The sequence below is a fragment of the Telmatherina bonti genome (assembly GCF_933228915.1).
Source record: "Telmatherina bonti genome assembly, chromosome: 5".
Lineage (NCBI taxonomy): Eukaryota > Metazoa > Chordata > Actinopteri > Atheriniformes > Telmatherinidae > Telmatherina > Telmatherina bonti.
In genome coordinates, this window is record NC_136623.1 from 29,969,833 (window position 1) to 29,993,463 (window position 23,631).

Below are 23,631 nucleotides of genomic sequence, written 5' to 3' on the forward strand. Positions count from 1 at the left end.
ACTTCTGAGCTTATTACCCACCTCCCCTTTCATCTTCCCCCAACGGAACTGCTCCTCCTCGCCGAGGTTTCTGACCAGGTGAGGGCTGAGCGGGCCGGGCATCTGGCAGCTCTCCCATAATGGCCTTTCAGATACCTTTTAAACAGCTACAGTGCAGATGTTTGTTTGATTTTCAGCTATATTTTTGATCTCATAACCCTGTTTTACTCATATTGCAGCTGCAAAGTGGATGTCTGATCACAATGAAGATAAACTTTATCGCAGTTTAACCCAAACTCACCTGTAGTTTCTCTATCATTACTGAACTATCATCAAACTAAATTAAAAACAACAACAAAAAAGAAAACAAAAAAAAAAACTTCCAAAACTCAAGAAAAAAGTAACTCAAGAGAAAGTTGTGAAACTAAACTATGTCCGACCTGGTGTCTCCCAGCATGCTTCACACAGCTGATGGGCTGATGGGAATTGGCGTGCATGATTTGGGGGGTGCGGTGCTACGGTGAATCTAAGCCGCCTTTTGCTTGAGTCTCTTTTCTTAGATCTTCCATCCCTTGCGGACCTGTAGATGAGCCTATCCAGGAACACCATTAGGCAAATGAAGTTGTTTGTATCAAATATTGACATGTTAGCTCTCCATCGTCAGTCGGTGGGAGGGAAGAAGGAGAGAAAGATTGTAACTGTGGGTAATTGAGCCGTGTCTCCCCTGCTTATCGGTAAAGCTCCGGCACGTCACGGACCTAACGAGCTGTGGCGCGCCGATTAGTCTGAAGGGAAAGTCGAACGTGAAACACCAGAGCCTCTGTCTTTCTTTTCTTTCTTTCTTTTTTTTTTTTTTTTTTCTTCATATCTGCAATGGATATTATGAGCCTCCCCGGAGGGCAGAGGCACAGCCTTATTAGTTCAATTCATGAGGGGGAAGAGAATTGATATGGATGAATGGCATGTTAAAGTATCCCTTTGTTACAATAACCATCAAGGCTGATGGTTTGGGCTGATGATGCAGCCCAAGGCAGCAGGACGGCAAGCTGAGGCCTTGACCTGGATGGCAGAGGATGCACACACACCATTGGCAGGGGGCTGATTACACACCACTTTAAACAAACGAATTTGCCCCCTTAACGTTTAGATATTGGATCTTTTCATGTGTGAGTGTGGAAGCATGAGGGATTGAGTACTTGTGGTCATGGTCTTTTGAAGGATAACCATTTGTCTGTGTTTGTATCTGTGTGTGTGTGTGTGTGTGTGTGTGTGTGTGTGTGTGTGTGTGTGTGTGCGTGTGTGTGTGTGTGTGTGTGTGTGTGTGTGTGTGTGTGTGTGTGTGTGCTATCTACACTTTATATCTACATCAGAAATAATTAGAATGTAAAAGGCCTTTTCCTTCATGCATCTTTATTTAGAGTTGTGCATCGTATTGTTGTGCATTTTTCCAAATGCAAACACCCATTTGTGTGTGTCTGTATGTGTGTATAGAAAAAGAAGCCTGTGCCAGGTGCCTCCAGAGGGCTTCAGCCATCTCGCTCGGGTGCCACTGAAAATAATCCAGTAAAAAAAGGGCGAGATGGGAATCTCACAACATGCCAGTTTGATTTGTACCCCGTGCTATCAAAGAATGCTAATTAAAATCATATTTTGCATATGTCTTGTCTTTCATGCGCATATGCAAATTGCCCCTGTTGCCTTTCAGCACTCTGTAATTAGGTTTATGAAGGACAGCTGTAATACATAATTAACAGAAATGTTTGCAAGCTTTTTTTTTTCTCCTCCACATCTAAACACGACGACTTAAACATGCACACATGAAGTGTTCCAAGGCCACGCTTTTCTTTCAAATACATTGATTAATTCTCTCATGCCCCCTTCCCTGTTTTTCTCCCCAAAATCACGCCTCAGAAACATCTTAATTATGCTGTTTGTTTATTTATAGATGATGGCGTCAGTCAGAGGCACTTCCAGTAGGCCAAAGAAGCTCAGCATTTTGATCTTGCCAGTCTCCCTGATTGGAATGTACAAGATTGAGTCATCCGCTTGCTCCCAGTTTAACTCCAAGGCAACATTGTGGACGGGTGGATGGATTGAGTTGGAGAGGATTGAGAAAATCTAGAGTGATGATAATGAGGCAAAACAGTGGAACATGTTTGAATATTTATATGATGGTGTTAGTTAGAGTTGGCCTCAGGGGCCTCGATGACGGACGGGACTCTGGGGCCATGACGGGTTGGAGGACACAGCTGTGTGTGTGTGTGTGTGTGTCCAGACATTGGAGTGGGGGGGGTGTCAGGTTGGAGAGGGGCATTAGCTGACAAGGCGACATAAATGGTGAAATAATTATGTTTTTGCTTCATGAAAGAGTGACTACTTAGTGAGAATGAAAGCTTCAGAAACTCTCACACGGGTTTGTTGAAGAGAAAACAGCATAATGATCGACTTGGAAGAAGGGACACTAAAAACATCCCGAAGAGGAGAAAAAAAAAAAAAAAAGGAGGGGCAGTCTCTGCGGTGACTGTGCCAACAGCACGACAGTCGGTTGAACTCCCTCAGCCTCTTTCATGTAGCTCCATCCTCGGCTCTCTGATGTGGTCATTGTCTCTCAGTTGCACAATAATGGGAAGTGATGGATGCTAAATGAAAAGGCCAGGGGATGAAAACACTGGTGAAGCTGCTCGGATGTCAGAGTAGTTAGTCCTGTCATCCGTTCATTATGTTTTCATATGCTGTTTGGGAGACACGGTAAACTCAGGGCCCTCGACAAATTCAGGACACCGCGGTCCCTGTCAAGCAATGCTACCCTGGTGTTTTTGATGCTGTGTGCATGCTCTTTCACATACTTTACATGCATGTGTGTATAAATCTTTGCACATGTGTGCATATTTATGTGACACTTGTGTGCACAGCTTGTGGTACACTTTCCCAACTTTGTAACTAAAAACGTGCCAGTTGCACAGTCATGTTTAGGGTTTTCATAATGTCCTATCAGGGCATGATAAAACATTTATATTTCTTTATCAATTCTTAAAAAAAAAAGGTGAATTCAGCCTCAGGTGAACAGCAGCCCATAGCATATACCAGAATGTCATAATATGTTTAACAAAATCTAACCAAAATGCAGGAGCAGTGTGTAAAAAGCTAAGTTCACCCTGACTGCTTCAATGGGAATTGAAGGAGTAAGTAGCATCAAGGTGGTGTTGATTAAATGCACTTGTGTAATTGATGATCATCGAGTGTGATGAGCTTTATAAAAGAAGCCTTGGCAGGTGCTGCACTGGAGCATTTAGGTGTGTGTCAATACACTGTCAGGAAGAAACATCAGCAATGATTCAGTGGAAGTGGAAGTTGCTGCTTCTCATACATCTGGGAACATTATCGAGACAGTTTTCTCATAATTCTTTATTGAAGAGTATTATTTACATGTAAAATGCATTAAAAACAAAAACAAAAAATCATCTCCGGTTGCATTTATCTCCAATTAGGTAGGTGAAAATGAGCATAACTGTCTTTTTCCACACTGTACACACACAAACACATTTTGTACCTTTGAAATGGTTCAAAATACATTCATACTTTCATTTTAAATATTCTCATCAGCTAGTACATAAGTTGTTTTATTATCCAAAAAAAAACAAAAAACTATTGATATTATATATTAGCTGCTAAACAAGCACAGTGAAGAAAATCTGGAAGAAATGTGGGTTCCTGTTCTAATGGAGTTGTACGTTTTAACCAGTGGGCAAATCAACAAACTCTTTCATAAAAAAAAAAAAAAATCACTCAATGAAAAGAAACAGTCATTAGATGAGGAAAATGGTCATACTCTTCTTGTTTTCCAGCTGTTGAGACTGTCTGACTCCAAAGCTACCAAACATCTAGGTGAGAAGTTGGAGAACAAGCTAACAGAATTCAGCTGAAACCCTGAGAAAACTTTGACCTTTGCTGAGGATGTGCTCTCAGAGCTGCTGTTTGAAACTTTCCACACCAGACTCTGGCTTTCATCAGCTTTGCTAAATCTGATAATGTTTTTTTTTTTTTTTTGCTCTTTGTGTGTTTTATAGATGGGCCTTTGTGATGAAGAAGCACCTGAGTACCCACCTGCTGGGAAAACACGGAGTCGGTCAGCGTAAAGAGAGGTAAATCAAACGCATGCAGAAGCATTCCTTCTGAATCAGAATCCGTGCTTTTAAGCCCACTTTGGTCTGATATTGTAAAAATATCGGCAGGAGTTACAAAAGAGTTTTAATTCATGTTTCTGTGAAAAGCAAGGATCCTCTTTAAGTCATCTCTAGATCACAACAAGTGTGAGATAATTAATTCAAGATTTTGTCAGATGAATACAGCAAATTCTACAAAGATCTGCAACTATTTAAGCTAAAAATTTCCCCCTGGTTAAATTCAAGCTAAATATAACTTCAGATCCTCCTTTTCCTTAATGAGTTAAATGGCTGTAACTCATTCTGTCTCTCACTTTTTTTGCTTTCGTTTTTTTCCTGTCAAACTTCATCTTCTTCTTCTCCTCATCTCAGTCGCTGCTCTCCCTCTTGAATTAAGGATGAATGATGTTTCTCTTTTGCCGTTCATGCCTGTGTATGTGAAACATCTCACGCTAGGCCCTGTCTATCAGAAACAGAGCCCCGCTGTCGGTGTGTGTGTGTGTGTGTGTGTGTCCGTGTGTGTGCGCGCGAAAGAGAAAGATGAGGAGATGAAGTTGTGAAGCCCCCTCCTGAAACCCTGACAAGCCAAAATGAGACGTTAAATACCTCTCAATCTGTCAAGCGAGCTTCTAAAATAGAAACAGACCTGCTTTTTCATTACTCCACAACCAAATTGATACTTTTGACAACATGCGGTATTAGATGTGACAAGTGGTTTCAGATATAGAAGTAAGCAGCCCCACCAGATGCCTCTCCATCTCCCAGACATTATCAACTAAATTCCTTCTGTCAGCTGCTCATCTGGATTAGATGGAGACAAATTCTCCTGTCGTCAACTGCTTCAAGTCTGTTTTATCCACATTTTTGTGACTGTGACCTTTATTTATCCATGGTTTGCTGACAGTTCTATGATTTTCTTTACTACCATGGTACTTCATTTTCCTCTACAGACATTCGCCTTTATAACTATTGTAAGGTGGTCTCTTCATGATTTTTCTCTACTGGTATCATTGGTCGCGAACATCCAGGCTCCTCTGGTCCAGTTGAGACATGCAGACTCAAAACCAACAAACAAAATTAAAAAAACCTTTTTGCTTTAGCGCGTCCAGTTTTCTTCCCTATTTGACAGCTTGTGTAACTCTATAAGTTCACTGTGTCTTTACCAAGCGGTAACCTCTGGCGATTGGAAGTGAAATCTATGCAGAAGTGACAAAAATGGCAGTTCACCCCTCACCAGGCCCCACTAGGGGCTCTGAAACACAGCAAATCTCCATAGACTCCCATGTTAAAAAGGCCAACTTTACAGCAAAAATAAACATGTTTACAACCTGGTACAAAAATCCATTTTAGCTATAATAGGTCAGGTTTACCTTCAAGACAACTGTGGGGGGAGTGATTTTTTTCTAACTCATTCATTTAGAAGTAAATTCAAATCAAAATTCAGCATATTTAGGGGCGTGTCCTTTTGATTGATGGGTATCCAATCTCCCGCTCCAACTGTGGGTTTTAGCTGGTTAATAGCGTGACTTAGCTTTAACCCGCTAACTTCCGTTAGCTGGTTAGCTCCTGTTAGCCTTGGTTTGCTCAGTTAGCTCTTAACTACATGCAGGTCAGAGATTACTAGATGTCAATCATCTACCTGCACGCTCACACCCCCCCTCTCAGCTTTACCTCTTTGCCCATTTTTGTATATTCTGGAAGAGACAGCACGCATGACGCTGCAAAGATAGCGATGCCAGGAACCGCCCGCAAAGCTTCAGTTCAGCTCTTTAGAAACCTATGGGGGACATCATGGAGGCTCCGTCCATCTTTTATATACAGTCTATGATTTTTACACATATGCAAAAATCTGCTTTCATCATTTCTTTGTGTTTGTCATCCATTCAGCCAGATTTTATTGTGATCCTCTAACTTTGTCTCCTATAATAGCTTTACAGCCTTGCATGCCATATTTTCATTTATGTTTACATGTTTCAGTCAATCACTACAAGTAAGAATAATTTAGCATTTCACAGCAAAAACTAATACAAGCATGCAAAAATCCAACGTTGAGAGATGCTGATGAAGATTAAACAATAAAATAACATCACTAACAGGTTTTTATGAGTTATGTCAGCCAGCTTTTATAACTAAGGTATTTGGGGCAGAATAGTTTTCATGCTGAAGAGTCAAACAGGCTGTCATCACTCTGCTGGTTCAGATCAGACAATAACACTGTGAGCTGTATGATTTTTTTGTTTATTTTTCAGTCACTTTTTCTGAGGACAGTGCTCAGCTTTCATGCTGAAAGACTGGTCACCATATTCATAAAGAAAAAGTCTTTAAAATGGCAGTGAAACAGCCAACAGAGAACATTTGCCTATTTACATTTGTCCAAGAAGGCAGAAGTCCCCCTTCCCTCCTGAAAAAAGCCATCTCTGCTCTGATTGGTCAGCACCACGCAGCCTATGCAAGACCTGCCCGCCATCAGCTCATCTTCTATGTAAAAGTTTGGTGAAAAAAAGCATTTAATTTGCATAGAAAATTAGTCAGCACCTCTGAGAGCAGGATTAGTCATCAACCTATTTTTACACTAAAATAACTCTAAGAATAACTGCTAAACAACTTTCGGTCTTCACTGCACCAGATGCTGCTGTGTACCTGTCACATAAACAATAAACGTAGCTTCATTGGGAATTTAAGAGACATCTGCATGACTTTTCTCCTAAACTTAAACTATTATTTATGTCCGTTAGATGTCATGTTAAACTGTTAATCCTAAAACCCACAGCAGGCATGGTATTTTTTTTTTTACCCTTTTACCGTTTTTAGATCATTCTTGCTTTTTTTTTTTTTTTTTTTTTTTAATAGATCATGTGCTCATGTTGCAGAACAACAAGAGTAATACTGGTTTATGAATAACTTGTTGAAGCACCACTTTCAGTTTCAAAGGTTTGATGGGAATTTGAACATCGCATGCTGGTTAAAACCCAAATCTCTTCACTGCATCTCACTTTCTGTCCCTCGTTTCTTGTTCTCTGACACAGTGTGACAAATAAATAAATAAAATTAAAAGTCACAACAAGCACACATGCATTCACAAGCAAAACTATTGGGAGTTATTTGAGCCATGAGGTCTGTGTTTTTCAATACAGAAGCAGAAACACACACGCTGAGCTGCAAAGCCATAAAGCATTACGCCACACAAGGTTATTACATCACATTCACATATGAACATATAGAAATAATATATGCTAACTCTTGCCAGGTATATGCTGCTGTTATATTTATGGAGAAAGACAAAACGTCCTCTCTTATACCTGCAAGCCACCGTCAAAAGATCATCCGTTCACCTTCTCATTTCTCTTGTTTTTATTGCATTCTTTCACTCACATTTAAATATGCACCGGCACAGACGTGCCAGCAGATGCACACACACTCTCTATCTCCTACAAACACAAACACACACACAGAGTCCCCTGCACGAGGGAGGACAGCCACAAGGTTTGTTCTATTTAAACCTGTAAAACACGGTGTCATCATTTTTCTGACAGTCCTGCAGACAGAATTTATCTCATCATTAATTAACCATCATATTTCCAACACAGTGCAGCTTAATTAGCACAAGGTCATTTGGGAGGGCTTATTAAGTGGAACAAATTTGGGCAAGTGTAAGAGAGGAGGCAGAGGACGCAGGCTGGAGGAGGGAGAAGGAGGGGAGAGGAGATGGAGAGATGGGATGACAAAGAGATAGGCAGAGATGGGAGATGAAAGAAAGAGAAGAAGGAAATGGAGAAATAGAGGAAGTGTGTGTGTGTGTGTGAGTGGTTTGGGCCAACTTGACAGTGCTGGCTCAGTGATTGATAACTGCACTGGTTTTGAAAGCCCAGACCTGGAGACTAGGACAGCAGCTGAGGGAGAAAGAGAGACAGGAGGAGGGAGAGGATAGGGAATTGTGCATACATGTGTGTATGCGAGCGTCTGTGTGTGGGAGAGTGTATCTGAACCGGCAACCGGGGACCAGTTTGAGGAGGGGTGGGGAATGGAGAGGCATTGGGGGTTGCTGGGGGGAGCCAATTGCAAACATATGCTGGCTGGCAGGCGGTGGAGAGATGGATTGCAGTGGGACAGTGTCAGAGAGGCAGTTTCATCACCATCTCTACAGCCCTGTTCACCAGGTATTTTTAGAACACTTGGGAGATCTGTTAGTCAAAGGCAGAGAGAAGGAGGAGGAAAAGGCCTGACTAGCCGTAAGTTAGCCCAGCTGTCTGGGACCTCAAACACCAAGTTATTTTGGGTGAGAAGGATAGAGGCCCACTGATAGGGATTTTTAAAAGTTGATAGTTCTGACAGTTTTTGGTATCTGTATTTTCTTTTAATTACTCAGCCTAATCATTAGTTAATCAGCAGCGGACTACTCCTTATTACTCAATTAATAATTTTGTACAGGTTTTTTAATGTACTTTGGTGGTGGGTCCATAGTTCAATACTATTATAACACAACTTCATTTTTAAGTTCTTGTTCCAGTTAAGCTATTCAGATGCTATTAAATTACTTTAAATGAAGCTAATCAAAACAAAATAAATATTAGTGAATTGTTATTAAGGCTAACCTGTAAACTCTTAGGTACTTCTAAGTAAACACAAAGTCCATCCATAAGTCAGGCGCTGTCAGTGAAATTCATGATAATTAATAAAAACTGTTTGCTGTATTAACGGCTAAATAAGAAAAAAAAGAAAAAGCATGGATGAAATACGAAGGTGCTTTGACGGCATGATTGAATTAGTTATTCACCTACTATGACTAACTTGGGGTGAACATTCTTGTAGCATTAGTAATTGCTGGAGTTTTGAACGAGTTGTTTTTTTACACCTAATTTATGGTTGGTTTTGTTTTCTCTGTCTGATTTAGGTACACATGTGAACTTACAAATGACTTTCCTTTCTTTATATGTAAAGTATTTGCGCATATATACTGTTAAACTGACCAACCAAGTTCAGCTGAAGTTAAGCTAACAGCGAAGCTAAGTTTATATTTGCTGTTCTTGAACTTGTTCATGACAAGACATACCAAAGTTATCAGAAAGCATGGCATACTGATTTCTTTTGTCATGTTAGCTAAACATCCACTATTTTTTGTAATTGTGTAAAAGAGACTAAATGCAGCAGAGTGTTTATAGTACTTAGTGTGTTGCCAAAACTGTAAAAATGAACCATGTTACAAAAACATAAAATTCTCCTTAGAAATGTGGGAGATAAGTTGAAACCAGTTGAAAGTAGTTACATTTCTGTAAGAATAATGTACCTTTTCTTTTAATTTCTTACATTGCTCTGTATGTTACCATTGTAATTTATTAAATTAACATGAGCAACAACCAGTGTTATGCTAGCATTAGCTTAGCTAACTTAACATTGTAACATAAATGTTCTTATAATTCTGATAGTTGGCCTTTCTGTTACTTGTTCTCTGTACATTTAAGTGTAACCATCTGTGGCAGGAAATTTCAGAAGAAAAATAGACAGACATTTGCATCTGTAAGCATATTGTATTAAATTTACATGTATGATAGCAAAACTGTAGATATACACACATTGGTCTTTCTTTTGGTCACAATCTTGTCATATGGAGTCCACTTTATAAACATGTCTGCGTACTACATGTAAAAGCATCAGAACCATAAAGATAAAAACTGGAAAACCACTTTGAAAACACTTTTTTCCCCTCCATATAAGAGAAACCATTTCGTCAATACCTGTTTGAAATCAGGACACGGTATCTCATTACAGTCCCTTCCCACTAATGAACAGTGGGCAGTGGAGGCTGACGCTGGTCATATCTGACTTTAAATAAAAGGCTAATATTAGCCCCTTATATTGTTCTAACCCCAGCGGGGAAAAAGAGGAAGATGAATCGAAGGGGAGGAAGGTTGAGACGACAGACTCCGACAATCTGACAGGTTCTGGGTGAGAGAGAAGGAAAGAGAGAGATAGAGCTGAACTGTTATAAAGTGACACAACTAGGTCTTCGTCTCAGTCACACCACCACTCCTCACTGCAGGCACTGAGCGCAGATGAGGGCTTTTTGTCCTTTTATCTGCCTGCATGTGTGTGCTGTCACATACAAGTATACTAATGAAAAACACGTGTCCTCACAAGTTTACACCAACCTGCACATGTGTGACTGCAATGATCCCCAGTGGTGTTTATTAAAACATGTTTTTTCATTACAGTTCAAAATCATAAAAATGACTTGTCTTTTCTTCTATCGCATACGTGTAATATGACACTGAATAGAATTATCTTTTGTACATAGTCTGCTGGATGTGGTTAATGGATGTGGCAACTGAGTTTGACTGGGTGGAAATATATTGCTAAGTCTGAGGAATCTAAAAGCATATGCACGAATTTGAAGCCTATTGTGATTAAATGTTCCACATAAGAAAAAAAATACTTATAAATATGAAAGGATGAAATACAAAGAGGTTACAGTCATTATTTTGGGATGTGTGATGTTAATCAGCACAGCAAAGAATATAGAAAAAGTAAGACCAGAACAACTGAGCTTCACTGCCTGAATGTAAAATAACCAATTTTTTCATATGAAATAATTGTACATGTCTCTTGTCTTTTACCTGTTACCGTTATTTATTTTTTATAGTAAAATAAGCTTTGCGAAGCTCTGTTTCTATGTGCGTGTAATCCCTGCTGTAACTTGTGCTCTGCAGGCACCTAAACCAACACTCTCTGCATTAAGGGGTGTGGCCTGTGACTTTGATTGACGGCAGCAACCTTGACTCAATTGCTTGTAATTAGCTCTTGAAAAACAGGGTGCCAAAAGACAACTGACCTGTCTTATATACCTGTTTTCATAGGTAATTGTTAAAACTCCTGCCATTTACACCCTTGTAATAATAAACTCCTTGAACTAATATACTCATCACTCTTGGAACTGGAGTGCTGACAACCTAGAAGAAAGATCGTTTTGTTTTTTAAGCAAAGGCAGGGGGGGGCGGCGTAAAGCATGATACCTGCCGCTGGAGAGGTTTTTTTTAGGTTGTTGGAGATGCTCTAATTGAAGCTTTTTCAAAATCTATATTACATGTCATGATCCATAAATAACTTGTGTGATGCATGCAGAGCAGGTGTGATGACTCACAAAATGAAGACAGAGATATTCAGAGCATCCATTGTTACATGACTGCAGTGAAAAGTGTGTGAAGGATGGCGGCTTTTGCATTTAAAGTACCCACAGTGAACATATGTGGATTATGTAACTGGTTTGCATATAAGTTTTTTTTTTAGTTTTTTTTTTTAGGTATTGTGTTAAATATAACACATCATGTTAGAAATAAGTCATGTTTTTGTGAAACATGACTATGCTACACAGTTATTTCTATGTGATCACATAGCAGGGTGGATTCACATACAAGTACTTTCTGTGGTCGGTCGTGTTTCTGTACGAGGGGCCGACTCGGCTGTGCGGGCATCTGGCTTTGCAGTGCTTGGCTCTGGGCTTGCAGCCGCGTCCCAGCATGCAGTGCAGCGCGGCCATATTGCCCCGGCACAGAGGGCCGACATCGTCCAGGCTGGACGGGGGGAGCGGGGGCGGAAGAGCCCTGCCTGGAGCCAGCATGGTAGCAATATGGACCACACAAAGCAGGCAGGGGTCAAAACCAACCAGCAAATGTGTGTGTGTGTGTGTGTGTGTGTGTGTGTGTGTGTGTGTGTGTGTGTGTGTGTGTGTTAGGGAGAAAAAGAGAGAGTTAGCAGCATGATAAGGAGATCGAGAGTAGATAAAGACAACCAATTCATTATAATAAATCCTTTCCCTTAATTATTGATAATGAATCTGCTCTTTAATCTTTCCCTTTCTTCCTTCCCTTATCTTCCTGTGTCAGCACTTTGTCTCTGGCTTGGTGTTGGGTGGTAAGGCCTAGTTTTCAGCCACCCAAGGGCAGCAGTCAATAACATCCTGTGCTGCTGGTACTGTAAGCAGGGATGTGACAGCGGCACAGAGGAGCATAAAAAACACATCAGCAAAGTCTTAAACTAAAAGTAACACAGACTATTGAAGTTATACCTCTAAAATAGGTTACATTTATTGTTTAGTAATATGAAACTGTATAAAAGTAAACAGTGTTTGATTTGAAGCAGAATCATAAGTTAAAACATGAGCAACATACGTCAATGTGATTTTGTGTGCGTGTGTGTGTGTGTGTGTGTCTGTGTGTGTCTGTGTGTGTGTGTGTGTGTGTGTGTGTTCACAAGGCTGTTCTTCCCAGAGGTCTTTGCAGCTCGTGTTATCCCTGTGTGGTACTGGCAAGCCCTCAGACCTCCAGCTCACCTTTGTGTTTCCTGGCTGCTTGTTTGAACAGGAGCCAGTGGACAGCGCCTCCCTGTTTACCCCACTCAATATTTCATGCAGAATGAACACTTGCAGAATGAGGGATCGCCTTAATATTGCTGTTAAAATTAAGCGATAATTAAAATTTGTTAGTTTAAAAGCCATCACAGTCTATAAAAGTTTGATTACTGGAAAATTAGGTGCATTAAGTTTTTATGGGTTGGCCTGCGCTAACTCTTGGGAACGATTTTTATGCACTTGTCATGGGCATATGGTGCCGAATTGTGAATGTGTGTGTTTGTGAGCTGTGTGTGTGTGTGAGTGAAGAATGCATGTTGCCTCCCTGGAAATCTGACACACTTTGATGCTAAAATCCACTCATGTGGTCTCACCCATGATTAGTTAAAAAACACAGCCCCGCTGCTGCTTGGGAACAGCTCCTGGGACAAAATGCCAATTATAAATCCGTGCCTGTATCTTGGAGTAGAGAGGTCAGAGGTCGCGTTATGGTCATCTCATTCGGTCAGTGATATCACACCAGCTCTAATTTTTGAAGCTGTGTACTGCTGGTCCCTTAAACACCCGGCTCCTTGGTGCAGGGTGCAGCAGGGTCCTATCAGCTCCTATTACTAACAATAATGTTGGTCAGCAGTTGACAGCTCGTCCCAGAGTTGGAAGCCACTTGTCACGTCACAGCAATGTGACCTTGACTCGCGGAATAAATCTACAGCAGTAGTTCATTTTCTCACAGCGCCGTCTACCTCATCTGGGTAGAGCAGTTTCAACAGTCCCTCCAGCTTCTGAAGTTTTTCTTTTCCTAAGAATGATCTCACCCACCGCTGAAGCCCAAGTGACATTACTCAACCAGACAAGAGCAGAGACTGTGCACAGTTCACCTTCGTATTCATTTCACATCCTGTAGCACAAAACCAGCCAGTTACACAGTGACACAATTGTGCGGCTAACTGTTGACAGTGGTTGGACATTATGCGCAGTGGGACAGTGGAAAAACTGGGCTGCTGCCAGCCTGTTTTTCTTCCCGATTGAAACATCAGACTGTCATAGCAGAAATGGATGTTGCCAGGCATCACTAATGAACCAATTAATCAATGAATTAGCTGAGCAGCGATTAAATTAATGCGAGCTGGACAGGCAAGCGGCAGTCGTGGATATATCCTGGGGAAGGTGATTAACACACACATGGAACAGGCAGCGATCAACAAGGTAACCATTAAGTTGGACAACTTCCTGAACTTTCTCTTACTGCTAAAAATGGAACAGGTTAATTCATTTTATATTTACATGAACTAGAGAAACATCATATTTTCCTACATGGCTGATGCTATTATGTTGTGGAACAGCTTTCGCAGCGTCTCATGAGAATTTTCTCCTGACACAAATGATAATATTAAATGATTTACCGAACCCTGCTGGAAAAATACATATGATCTCCTGCACAGAGCTTAGATACATATTGTAACTTTTATAAAAGGAGCTTAAATCTGCTGTTAAAGAATCAATGAGCATCTCCTAGTAGGTAGCAATCAGGTTTTATTCTAAGAGAAACAAAGTGTTGTCTGGTCCGCAGCTTCACAGTATCATGTTTGTTTGCAGACCCAGAAGCCTTGCCTCATCTCCATGATCGATTAGTTATAGATAAGTGTGATTGGTGAGTCACCCTGAGCATTTCTATTGGGTGTACATGTAGATGTGTTAAAGGTGATACAAAAACTGTGCACGGAAACAAATTGATTTGATCCCAATGTTATGAAACATTCAAATAAAAAATAATAATCATGTACATTAAATGATTTATTAGCTTTTTAAAAAGAAAAAATGAGTTGACTTAAAGCTGCATGATGGAACTTTGGCAGATTTTTATACCCTCATGACAACTAATTCGCCCTGCAATAGACTGGCGACCTGTCCAGGGTGTACCCTGCCTCTTGCCCAAAGGCTGCTGGGATAGGCTCCAGCTCCTCTACGACCCTTACTGGGATTAAGCAGGTTCAGAAAATGAATGAATGAATGAATGACAACTAATTCAGCATCCATTCTGCATTCTACCTGCAGTCTGAGCTCTCAGTTCAGTTCAACTCACCCCAATGTTGACTCCTGCCTCAGCTCTTCTTCCAATAATGTCTTCTTGCATTTCTTTAATAAAATGGCAACACTCTACACTTATGTGACACATTCCTTGTTGATTTTTTTTTCCCCTAAGTTTTTTTTAGCCTTGGGGACACTGCTGGACAACGTTTGCAGGAATGAACATAATAAAAAAAAAAACACTAAACAATTCAGAAGCACAATTTACACTCAGAAAGTTACACAATGCTAATTTAAGGAAATAAAGAAATTATTTCTCAGTTTCTAACATTAATGATCATAATCAATAATCTCCTATGTTTTCATTTTATTAGCTACTTTTTTTCCATAAAGGAAGCATTCAACCTTTAAAAGATTATTTACACATGGAATAAACTCACACCTCACATCCTGTGTCTTCAGCTGCTTCTGTGTGTGTGTGTGTGTGTGTGTGTGTGTGTGTGTGTGTGTGTGTGTGTGTGTGTGTGTGTGTGTGTGTGTGTGTGTGTGTGGTGTCATGGTGATTAGAACTGTGACTTTCTAAGAAAGCTCCGGGGCTACGTCCTGGTCAGTCCTGAGCAGACTCTAGGGGGCTCCAAGTGGCATACAGGGAGTCTTAACCTAAATTAAGATAAGTATCTGAGGAGCTTGTTTATTACAAATAACACAGCAAACATGAACAAAATGTCTTTCAAGCCTGTAATTCCTAAAGTTACACACTAAAGGTCTTTGAAATTGACTGTCTAATAAAAAAAATCATCAGAGCTGGCTCTGTGTGAGTTGTTGATCCAGCACTGTACTAGTTAACCCCCCACCCCCACCACGTACACACACACACACACACACACACACACACACACACACACACACACACGCACACACACACCCCACCCCTATTCTCTGCTCTATCTGAGGCGTTACAAAAGACAGGGGTGGGCATGTCAGCGTGTTTGGGTAGTTGCGGGTAGGCAGTGTGTTCAGGAGGGGCGTCTGCCTTGATTATGTGACATCCTCCGGAAGACCGCTGAAGTTGTTTCCTCCATTACTTGGGGAGGGGGGGGGGGGGCATGCAAAAAAAAGAAGGGCTTTTCACTATTGAGACTGTCACTCTCAATTTGGCCGAACAGTAAGCATGCACAAGGTCTCCTGAATAAACCCCCCCAACCCCACCTGCTTTCACCCACCTCGCTTTCACCACATCTACTTATACACACACACACACACACACAACTATACTCACACACAACCACCCAAGCCACTCCTCCCCTTGCAGCAGGTCGCCGTGGTGACAGTTTGATTAGATCATCAATCGTGGCCGTTAACAGCGGTTTTCCTGAGCACCTGGACCGGCAGGTCACAGCTGGCTCTGAGCTACCGCTGTCCCCCTGACCCAGCTCAACGTGTGTGTGAGTGAGTGTGTGCGCGCGTGTGCATGTGTGTGCACTCATAAATTCTCTATACTTGTAGGCACATAATCGGACATGCAGAGTGTTTGTGTCTGTGTGTTCATAACACTCTTCCTCTGTGGTGTAATGAGACTTTGCAGTGCTGCTGGATGTGTTTTAGCGTCCGTCTTTGAGTTGATCCAGGAGAGATTCAGATGTTGGTGTGCTTGTTCCTTAAAAGCAATGCAAGTATGAAAACATATTTCAAAGTGTCAATACATTTTTTTTAAATCATTCATCCGATGAAATCATCAACGAAGGCTTTGATTTTACACAACGTTTCCTTTCTATGAGGTATAAAGTATTTAAAATTTTCCTGTTAACTCAAGCTGAGACGCTGATAGAGGAATCAAACAAACTACAGTCAGAGGAAACGGGACACATCTGTATCTGTGTGTTCTCTACAAGATGCCTCCAGGAGTGTGTTATTCTCTGCGTTTGCTGATACACAGATACCAGAATGAAGCAGTTATGATTATTCAACTAAAACACCATACACCCTCCTTACCATAGCTACAACACAGTGCTTCACACACACACACACACACACACACACACACACACACACACACACACACACACACAGACGTACATAAATTCACCTGCCTCCCCGCGTCGTCTTGGTGGCTGAATGAGGTTTTCCGTCGTTCAGGTAAAGCGGTTAAATTTATGGGCTAACAATAATGGGACAAAGTGTGTGTCTCATTGCGATTCCTCAGGTATTCCATGATTAAATAAACGTCCGCAGTCTTTTCATAAAGCTTGTTTATGGCAGCGTGGCACCATATGCTACCGCTTCCACCCCACCCACCCACCCATCTCTCGCTCTCTCTCTTTCTGTTTAATTCTTTTACTTTGTCTCTGTTTCGCTCTGTGCTTCACGCATTGCCCTGCACTTCCTCTTCCAGACGCAGCGTAGCCATTACTCTGTGGCAGAGTCACGGTGGAGACGCTAAAGTTGTGCATTAACATCCAAGGGGCCATCAGAGAGTGATGATGATGTCCATCTGTGCCATTCATAGGTATTACTTAGTAAATTGTCCTTGGTGTAATGGCACAATGGTAACAATATGATTCTGTTTAATCAGCTTCAGGGTTATGCCTTTTCTTTTAACTATGGACACATGTGGCTTCTTTTTCAGGCATCTGGTATGTCGTAGGCCCCTTTGGTTCAGGCCTCTTCTGTCAATGGGATGACTTTTGTCTCTGAATCTTTTTGTTGCAGTCACATAAAACACACTGTATGTTTTGACTATAAAGCACCAATTATTATCCCTGGCAATTTATTCTCAAAACCAGCATACCTGTGTGTGTGTGTGTGTGTGTCTGTGTGTGTGTGTCAGGGGGTTGAAAGAAAAAAAGTTTCTCCAAAGCAATGCAGGAAAGCAATTAACTTCTCCAGCCAGGACATGACAGTAAACACGTGTGAGTGTTTGCTTCATTGTCTCTTTGGGTTTCGTTGTGGTCTGCTATCAGACTCTGAGAGACTTAGTCTGTGTTCCGGTTGCTTTGTTGTGATTATTAATGACCATTTCACATTAACCAGGCTCTGTTAATATACTCGACAATGGCCCAAATCACCGGAGCGATGAGGACGATGGAGGCAGCCCTGTCCCCCTTGTCCAGTCAATGCTGGAGCAGCCACTCTGCTATCGCCCCCCCCCCCCCCCCCTTCCCATCCAATGACCAAGATTAATGAAACCTCTGCCGTTTTTAATTAGCATGGCCGCAGTCATCAATTACGTCTGCCCCACCCCAAATACAAATATTGTTATATTTGGGAGAAAAATTCTTGATTTATTTCATTCTGGTGGCCGAAAGAGTGAGATGAATGGCCTCCCATCATGGTCATTTGTGGAAAGGAGAGAAGAAGGAGGGGTAAGACCAGAAGAAGGAAGGAGGGGTGGTCGCTTGCCTTGTACAGTAGAGGACGTGTATGTGGCTGTGCTGGTAAAGTCAAATGGAACAGGGACAGACCAGTCTGGGTCTCAGTGTCCCTGTACAGGGATCCAACTCCAACTATCCAGCAACTTAATTAGATTTTCCCTGAACCCAGAGCTGCACGGTACCAGTTCCCAGCTCTTATTTAGCTAATTTAAGTCACAAGTAGTCGTGAATTGTCATCGCTAACTAGTAGTACTTAAAGTGCTACTCAAAGATAAGGAATGATGCAAAGTGCAGGAACACGGTGCAAGAGCTAGGTTTTTATAAATGAACATGTCTATATGCATGTGCTAAAATAACGTTTAGAGCTGTTTAGGATCAGATTTTTACTTTCTTTTTTTTTTTGTTAAGTTAAAAAAAATCCTTTTGATAAAGTTTGACAATAATAAATTTGGGTTAACACTGAAGCTCTGACACTGAAGATACTGAATATGTAAAAACACATACACAGCACAGTACAGCCTTCTAATTATGACTTTGATAGATGTAAAAAAGACCAGAACAGGATCAGGAGACATATTGGTCATCAGAGAGAAATTAAATTGTGGCGATCTAATTTAGCATGCTGGTGAGTTTCTAATGTTTGCTAACAATGCTCTGCAGCTTCTGATCTTTCACCAGACTTTAACACAAACAAAAGTGGACATTTGATGCTGGAGTTTAAACCAGAACCAAAAACAGAATCTAATGTCAATGATCAGCCAGAAGGCTATTAGTCCGATCACACGCTAAATAACAAAGTCACATTTCAAAATGCCAGAGACGTCAAAGCTAGTTAAGGAGGGTAAATCAAGGGAAACACAAAGAATTAAATCTGAAAAGATTCTGAGAAGTGGGCAGTTTCCCTCTCTGTTGGGCTGCATGTCAGCATACCGACACTGTGAACCTCTTTAGTCCTGGACATTAGTGACCCACAACCTGATGCCAATTAGACATACAGTAAAAGGAGCTGCAGGGACTTAACTGCTTTTAGTTCCTATCTGGGACAGTTCATCCAGGCAGGGAAGATACAACTATCTCAGTTTCTGTAAGTAAGGATTAAACAACGAGGAGCCGTGCATTAGACGGTTATAATGCACGACGCAGAGTCTAGAACACCACAGCATGCAGCAAAGTGTATTATAACCATCTAATGTATGGATCAGAGTTAAGTCCGCTTATACTATGGTCCCAGGAAACATTTTATAACAAATTTGTATTTCTTTTTTAAAACACTTGCTGAATAGGCTAAAGTATATAAACTATTTCGATGTACTTTTTATGCCAAACAACCACTGTGTAGCTACTGTGCGTTTTGCTCATTTACCTGTGAAAAGACAGCTGATCTGGCGCTCACCACTCCTTCACTTCCAATTCATCAAATGTTTTATTTTGGCCAAAAATATTGAAATTCACCTCAAAATCCATGCCACAGCGCGTTTCAACCCTTCGTCTGTCAAAACCAGCTGGTTGGAATCCGTTCAATGAACTCATCCCTATGGTGACGCCCGCTGCACAGTGATATTACACTGATTTAATTCGCCGAACTACGTGTGCATATATACAAAAATAATGCACGCCAGTTGTCATTAGTATTCTCACTGACCATGGTAGAACTTTTCCTAAAAGGCTACAAGTCTCTGCAGATTGACTGTCTCCATAACTTACAATGAAAATCCCCAAAGATGACAAACTAGTCATTTCAGAAATACAAAGAAGCCACTGATGGAAAGTGATGCATCGAAGACAAATTCATCTTAAGCACTTCTTTACGATTGTCTTTTGATTGTTTATTTTATATGCCATTTGAATCCAATGTTTTGAAGAAAGTATATCTATTTGGAATACTGGTGAATAAGTATCAGTCAATACTTATTTTTAATTTTTATTTATTTTACTTAATTTTTTTGCAGTATAGCATACAAAGTCATTTAGCCTCCTCAATTAACAAAAAAATAACAACAAAACTAATTCTTCCTTTTGACACAGAAGTTGAATATTATAAGTATTAGTAATATATAGTTAATAGAGCTAACAATGTTTTATTTGTGAGAAAGAAAAGTTAGTGTCTTGTAGGCTTTTCTCTATGTTCTTATATGGTCACACACAGATAAAGGAAAAAATGCATGCAAACGTCATATTTAAAGGTGACATTTCCCCTTAGTTGGTTTTGGTAAGACATTTAGAGGTGCCCTGGCAGCCAGGTTAGGTTTACTACCTCTCTTCACCATGGATACAACATCCCTGAGTACATTTAAGCACTATATACCACACAGCGGCTTCTCCTCCAAACAGATAGGTGTTAAAAATTAGAAAGCATCAGCAAAATACGGTGCTGCAACTTGATGTGTTTGTCTCTAAACGTGCTTCACCCAGTGTACAGTGGTTGCAGTGTTGATGAATGCAGACTGGACTGGATGTTAAATCCTTCCCAGTTCAGCTTGTTCAGCTTGTTCTTATATGATGTGGCAGAGAAAGGAAGAAATAGCACGGACATGGCATTTTGCTTTTTTTTCCCCCCTCTTCATGAGGTTTTATTGGCTCTTATTCAAACCAAGTCTAGACTTTCTTTTCTTTGCACATTAACATTCTTGTATAAATTGAAATATGAAGAAAAACAAACAATTTTTTTTGAAGAAGGAAAAAAAAATATACTGGAGCAAAGTCGCTCGTCTTTATGCAGCTCTTCTGCACTTCCTCTCATTTACTACATTCTGACTCGGATGTTTTAAGACAATACTGCGACTTTATGACTTGAAGATGTGCACAGCTCCTTTTTGTGGTTTGGGAGCCTGGATGTTTGCGCTGCGGTGAGCCACCAGCCAAATCCCCTTCTGATGGCCACACATGCACGCACACACAGATTTTCTACCCTCACCGCCACAACCGCTCGCCTGCCCACTGACTCAGGAGAGAACGGTGGGAAACATCTTGAATATTTTATGAGGCTCGGGAACCCCACCTCTGTCTTCCCCACCCTGCACACCACGGTCGTCATGTCCAGCAGCACACACACACTCCCCGTACACACCAGCAGAGAGAAATAATGTTTTAAATGCAATCATTGTCAGGCCCAAACAATGTCATTTATCAAGGGAGCATTTGGGACTGTATAATAAGTTTCACATTATTAATACAATTTTTCATCCTCTGTCAAGCCTATCTGATTTATGGCACGCGCGTGATCTAAGGTGATCATTGAATTACAATTCCAGTAATAAGAGAGAGAATGGACCTGGTCTTTTACTTCTACCCACTGGAGCACAACCCTCAACCCCCCCCTCTCTCTCCTACCCTCCACCTACGGTACATACTTGCACACACATACACTCACAATCCTGGACAAACTGCATTCCGTCGCAACATACACCAGTCACGACTTTGCAATCTGCGCTTAACTTTTACCTGTCGTACCACGAAGCAGCTTCGCTAAACGTTTTCCAGCTAAGCCAAAATGTCAGCTTCCTAATTTTAGTTAGGGGGAAGAAAAAAAAGGGGAAAAGTGAAGGAAAAAAACCCCAAAAGCAAATGAACCCAGACCCTGTTAATTAGATAAAGGACAAAGCTCATTATTCTAAAATGATATTGGGGCCCAGAGAGTAAATATGAGCGGCCTGTTAGGAGGCTCGGTAATGGGACGGGGATGCAAGTCATTACAGGCCCGAATGATTTACAGCTAGATGCTCTTTGATGTATAGACTGTACCTTTTATTAAGTGGCTGTCGTTACGGTCACTGGCTCACTCATTTTCCTTTGTGTCTAATCAAAATCCATATCCAGACACCCCACCATCCAGACCCCAGCTGCTCCAGACGGGGAAAGAAAAGAAAACAGGAATGTCAGCGTAGCGTTCCACGTCCAACTCCTGCACGTTTTACCTCACCCTCCACACAAAATGCAATCTAACAAACAGCAGCAACAAATAAATAAATGGAAATGTGAAATTCTTTTGAGGTAATTAAATAATAAAAAAAAAAAAAGGCTGCGATCATAACATTTTGGATCTAGTTGTAACAAGTATTTTCGCTATTAAGCGCTCTTGCTTCGGCTTTATCAGATTAGCTCGTCGTTGAGGGCCTGCTGATGGGTGTCATACATCACCCTGTTTGATTTCTGTTTAGAGCGAATTTAGAGAAGCTGCTAATTGGATTGTGGGAAGTTTAGCCATGATGGTAAACAGCAGAGCATGAATGTCCCTCAACTCTGAGCCCCACAGGCTTCAGAACCACCAGCTTTAATCAGGATTGCCACAATTTATGGCACATTTTGTCTGTATTCTTAAAAGATAATTAGGTTTATCATCCTTTTTTTTTCTCTCTCTCCTCAGCCCCCAACATTACTTTTCTTTTGTGTACCTGAGAGCACACAATTGCAGCATAAAAACATAAATATTTCTGCAGCACAGCACCGCTGGCAGGTGAGCCTAATGAAATTCTAGGAGTGTAATTTGATTTACGAGGTGCTAATGCAGCCTGATATTAGAGAGAAAAAGCTCTGATATGGCTGCCTTGTGCTGTATTTAAGGCCTATCAGAAGCCTGATAAAGAGCGTCCTGTCCTCAGCACTGCGGCTGAGTTATTGTTGCAGATATTCATATTGATAGTAATTCTTTCCGACGCAATTTAGTGCCGGCAATATATAAATATGGAGATAATAGTTAATTTTGGTGGCTGTTCAGATTGCAATGCTTTAAATTCAGTCCTTAAAAAAAAAAAGAAAAAAAAAACCTTTTGAGCTCTGAAGCATCTGGACGTTTTTTAAACTTCCGTTTATAGGAAATGTGTAGGGGTTGGGGAGAGGCTTTTGACCGCACAACATTACATTAATTAGACTTTTACTCATTTCAGCAGGATGCTCTTGATTTGCAGCTTTTTGGTTCAAACATTTTGATTAATAGTGTAATATCTGTAAAAACCTCCAAAGCTTTTAAATGAGCCCAGTATGGAAACAAGACGTCATGCATGGAGAGAGAAAGAGATCATTTCAGACGCTTCATTCAGATCTAAAATAAATAAATAAAATAAAAATAAATGAATAGAAATGAAGGTCTGTGTGTGGTGGCGAGCACGCCGGGATGTGTCAGCATTAATGTGCACATGCACTTCTGAGGGTCATTTCTAGCTTTGTGTGTTGGGGACTGTTGAGCTATGGCTCATAATAAAAACAGGCAATAACAGGGCCACCACAGAGGGACCTGGCCTTTGTGCCTCCCCTTCACTCCCCTCTCCTTCCAGTTCCAACCACCCCCCACCCCCCAAGTTATGTGCTGAAATAACAGCACAACAATATTAAGATAACATTTCCTGATTGTTTGTCAGGCAGGAGGCTCCTTCACCCCGCTTTCATCACGTCCACCGTGTTCATTAAATTGACAATTTGTATTTGCCCTACAGCAGGATAAACAGGAGCTTATCTGATGGGCTTGGTCTTTTATTATTTATTTCATTATTCCCCCCCCTTTCTCCTCCTCTTTCTCCCGGGATTGAAGGTAAACATAAATCAGCAACAGCATCTCTGTTGTGTGCCATTGTTTATACTGCAGTCATATGCAGCAGCACTCATCTCAGAGGAGGCTCCTGTACGGTGCTCTGCAGACACGTGTGGCCTCTTCATGGAGGTTTTAGCTGTTTCTTTGTGTGACACTCCTGCTGGTCCTGCCATACGACTGAAATACGGTTCCGTTTGGACCAACCACTGCGAGAGTTTCCTCTTC

General features: G+C 41.1%; 1 protein-coding gene across 1 annotated transcript in view; it reads left to right on the forward strand.

Annotated features, from left to right (window-relative positions):
* Positions 1-23,631, forward strand: part of znf407 (zinc finger protein 407) — a gene marked incomplete at its 3' end in the record, with an annotated part of 160,474 nt that overhangs the window by 66,613 nt on the left and 70,230 nt on the right. The window contains exon 5 of the mRNA XM_079240213.1: positions 4,047-4,121. Within this exon, the coding sequence (XP_079096339.1) occupies positions 4,047-4,121 (75 nt within the window). The remainder of the gene's footprint in view (positions 1-4,046; positions 4,122-23,631) is intronic.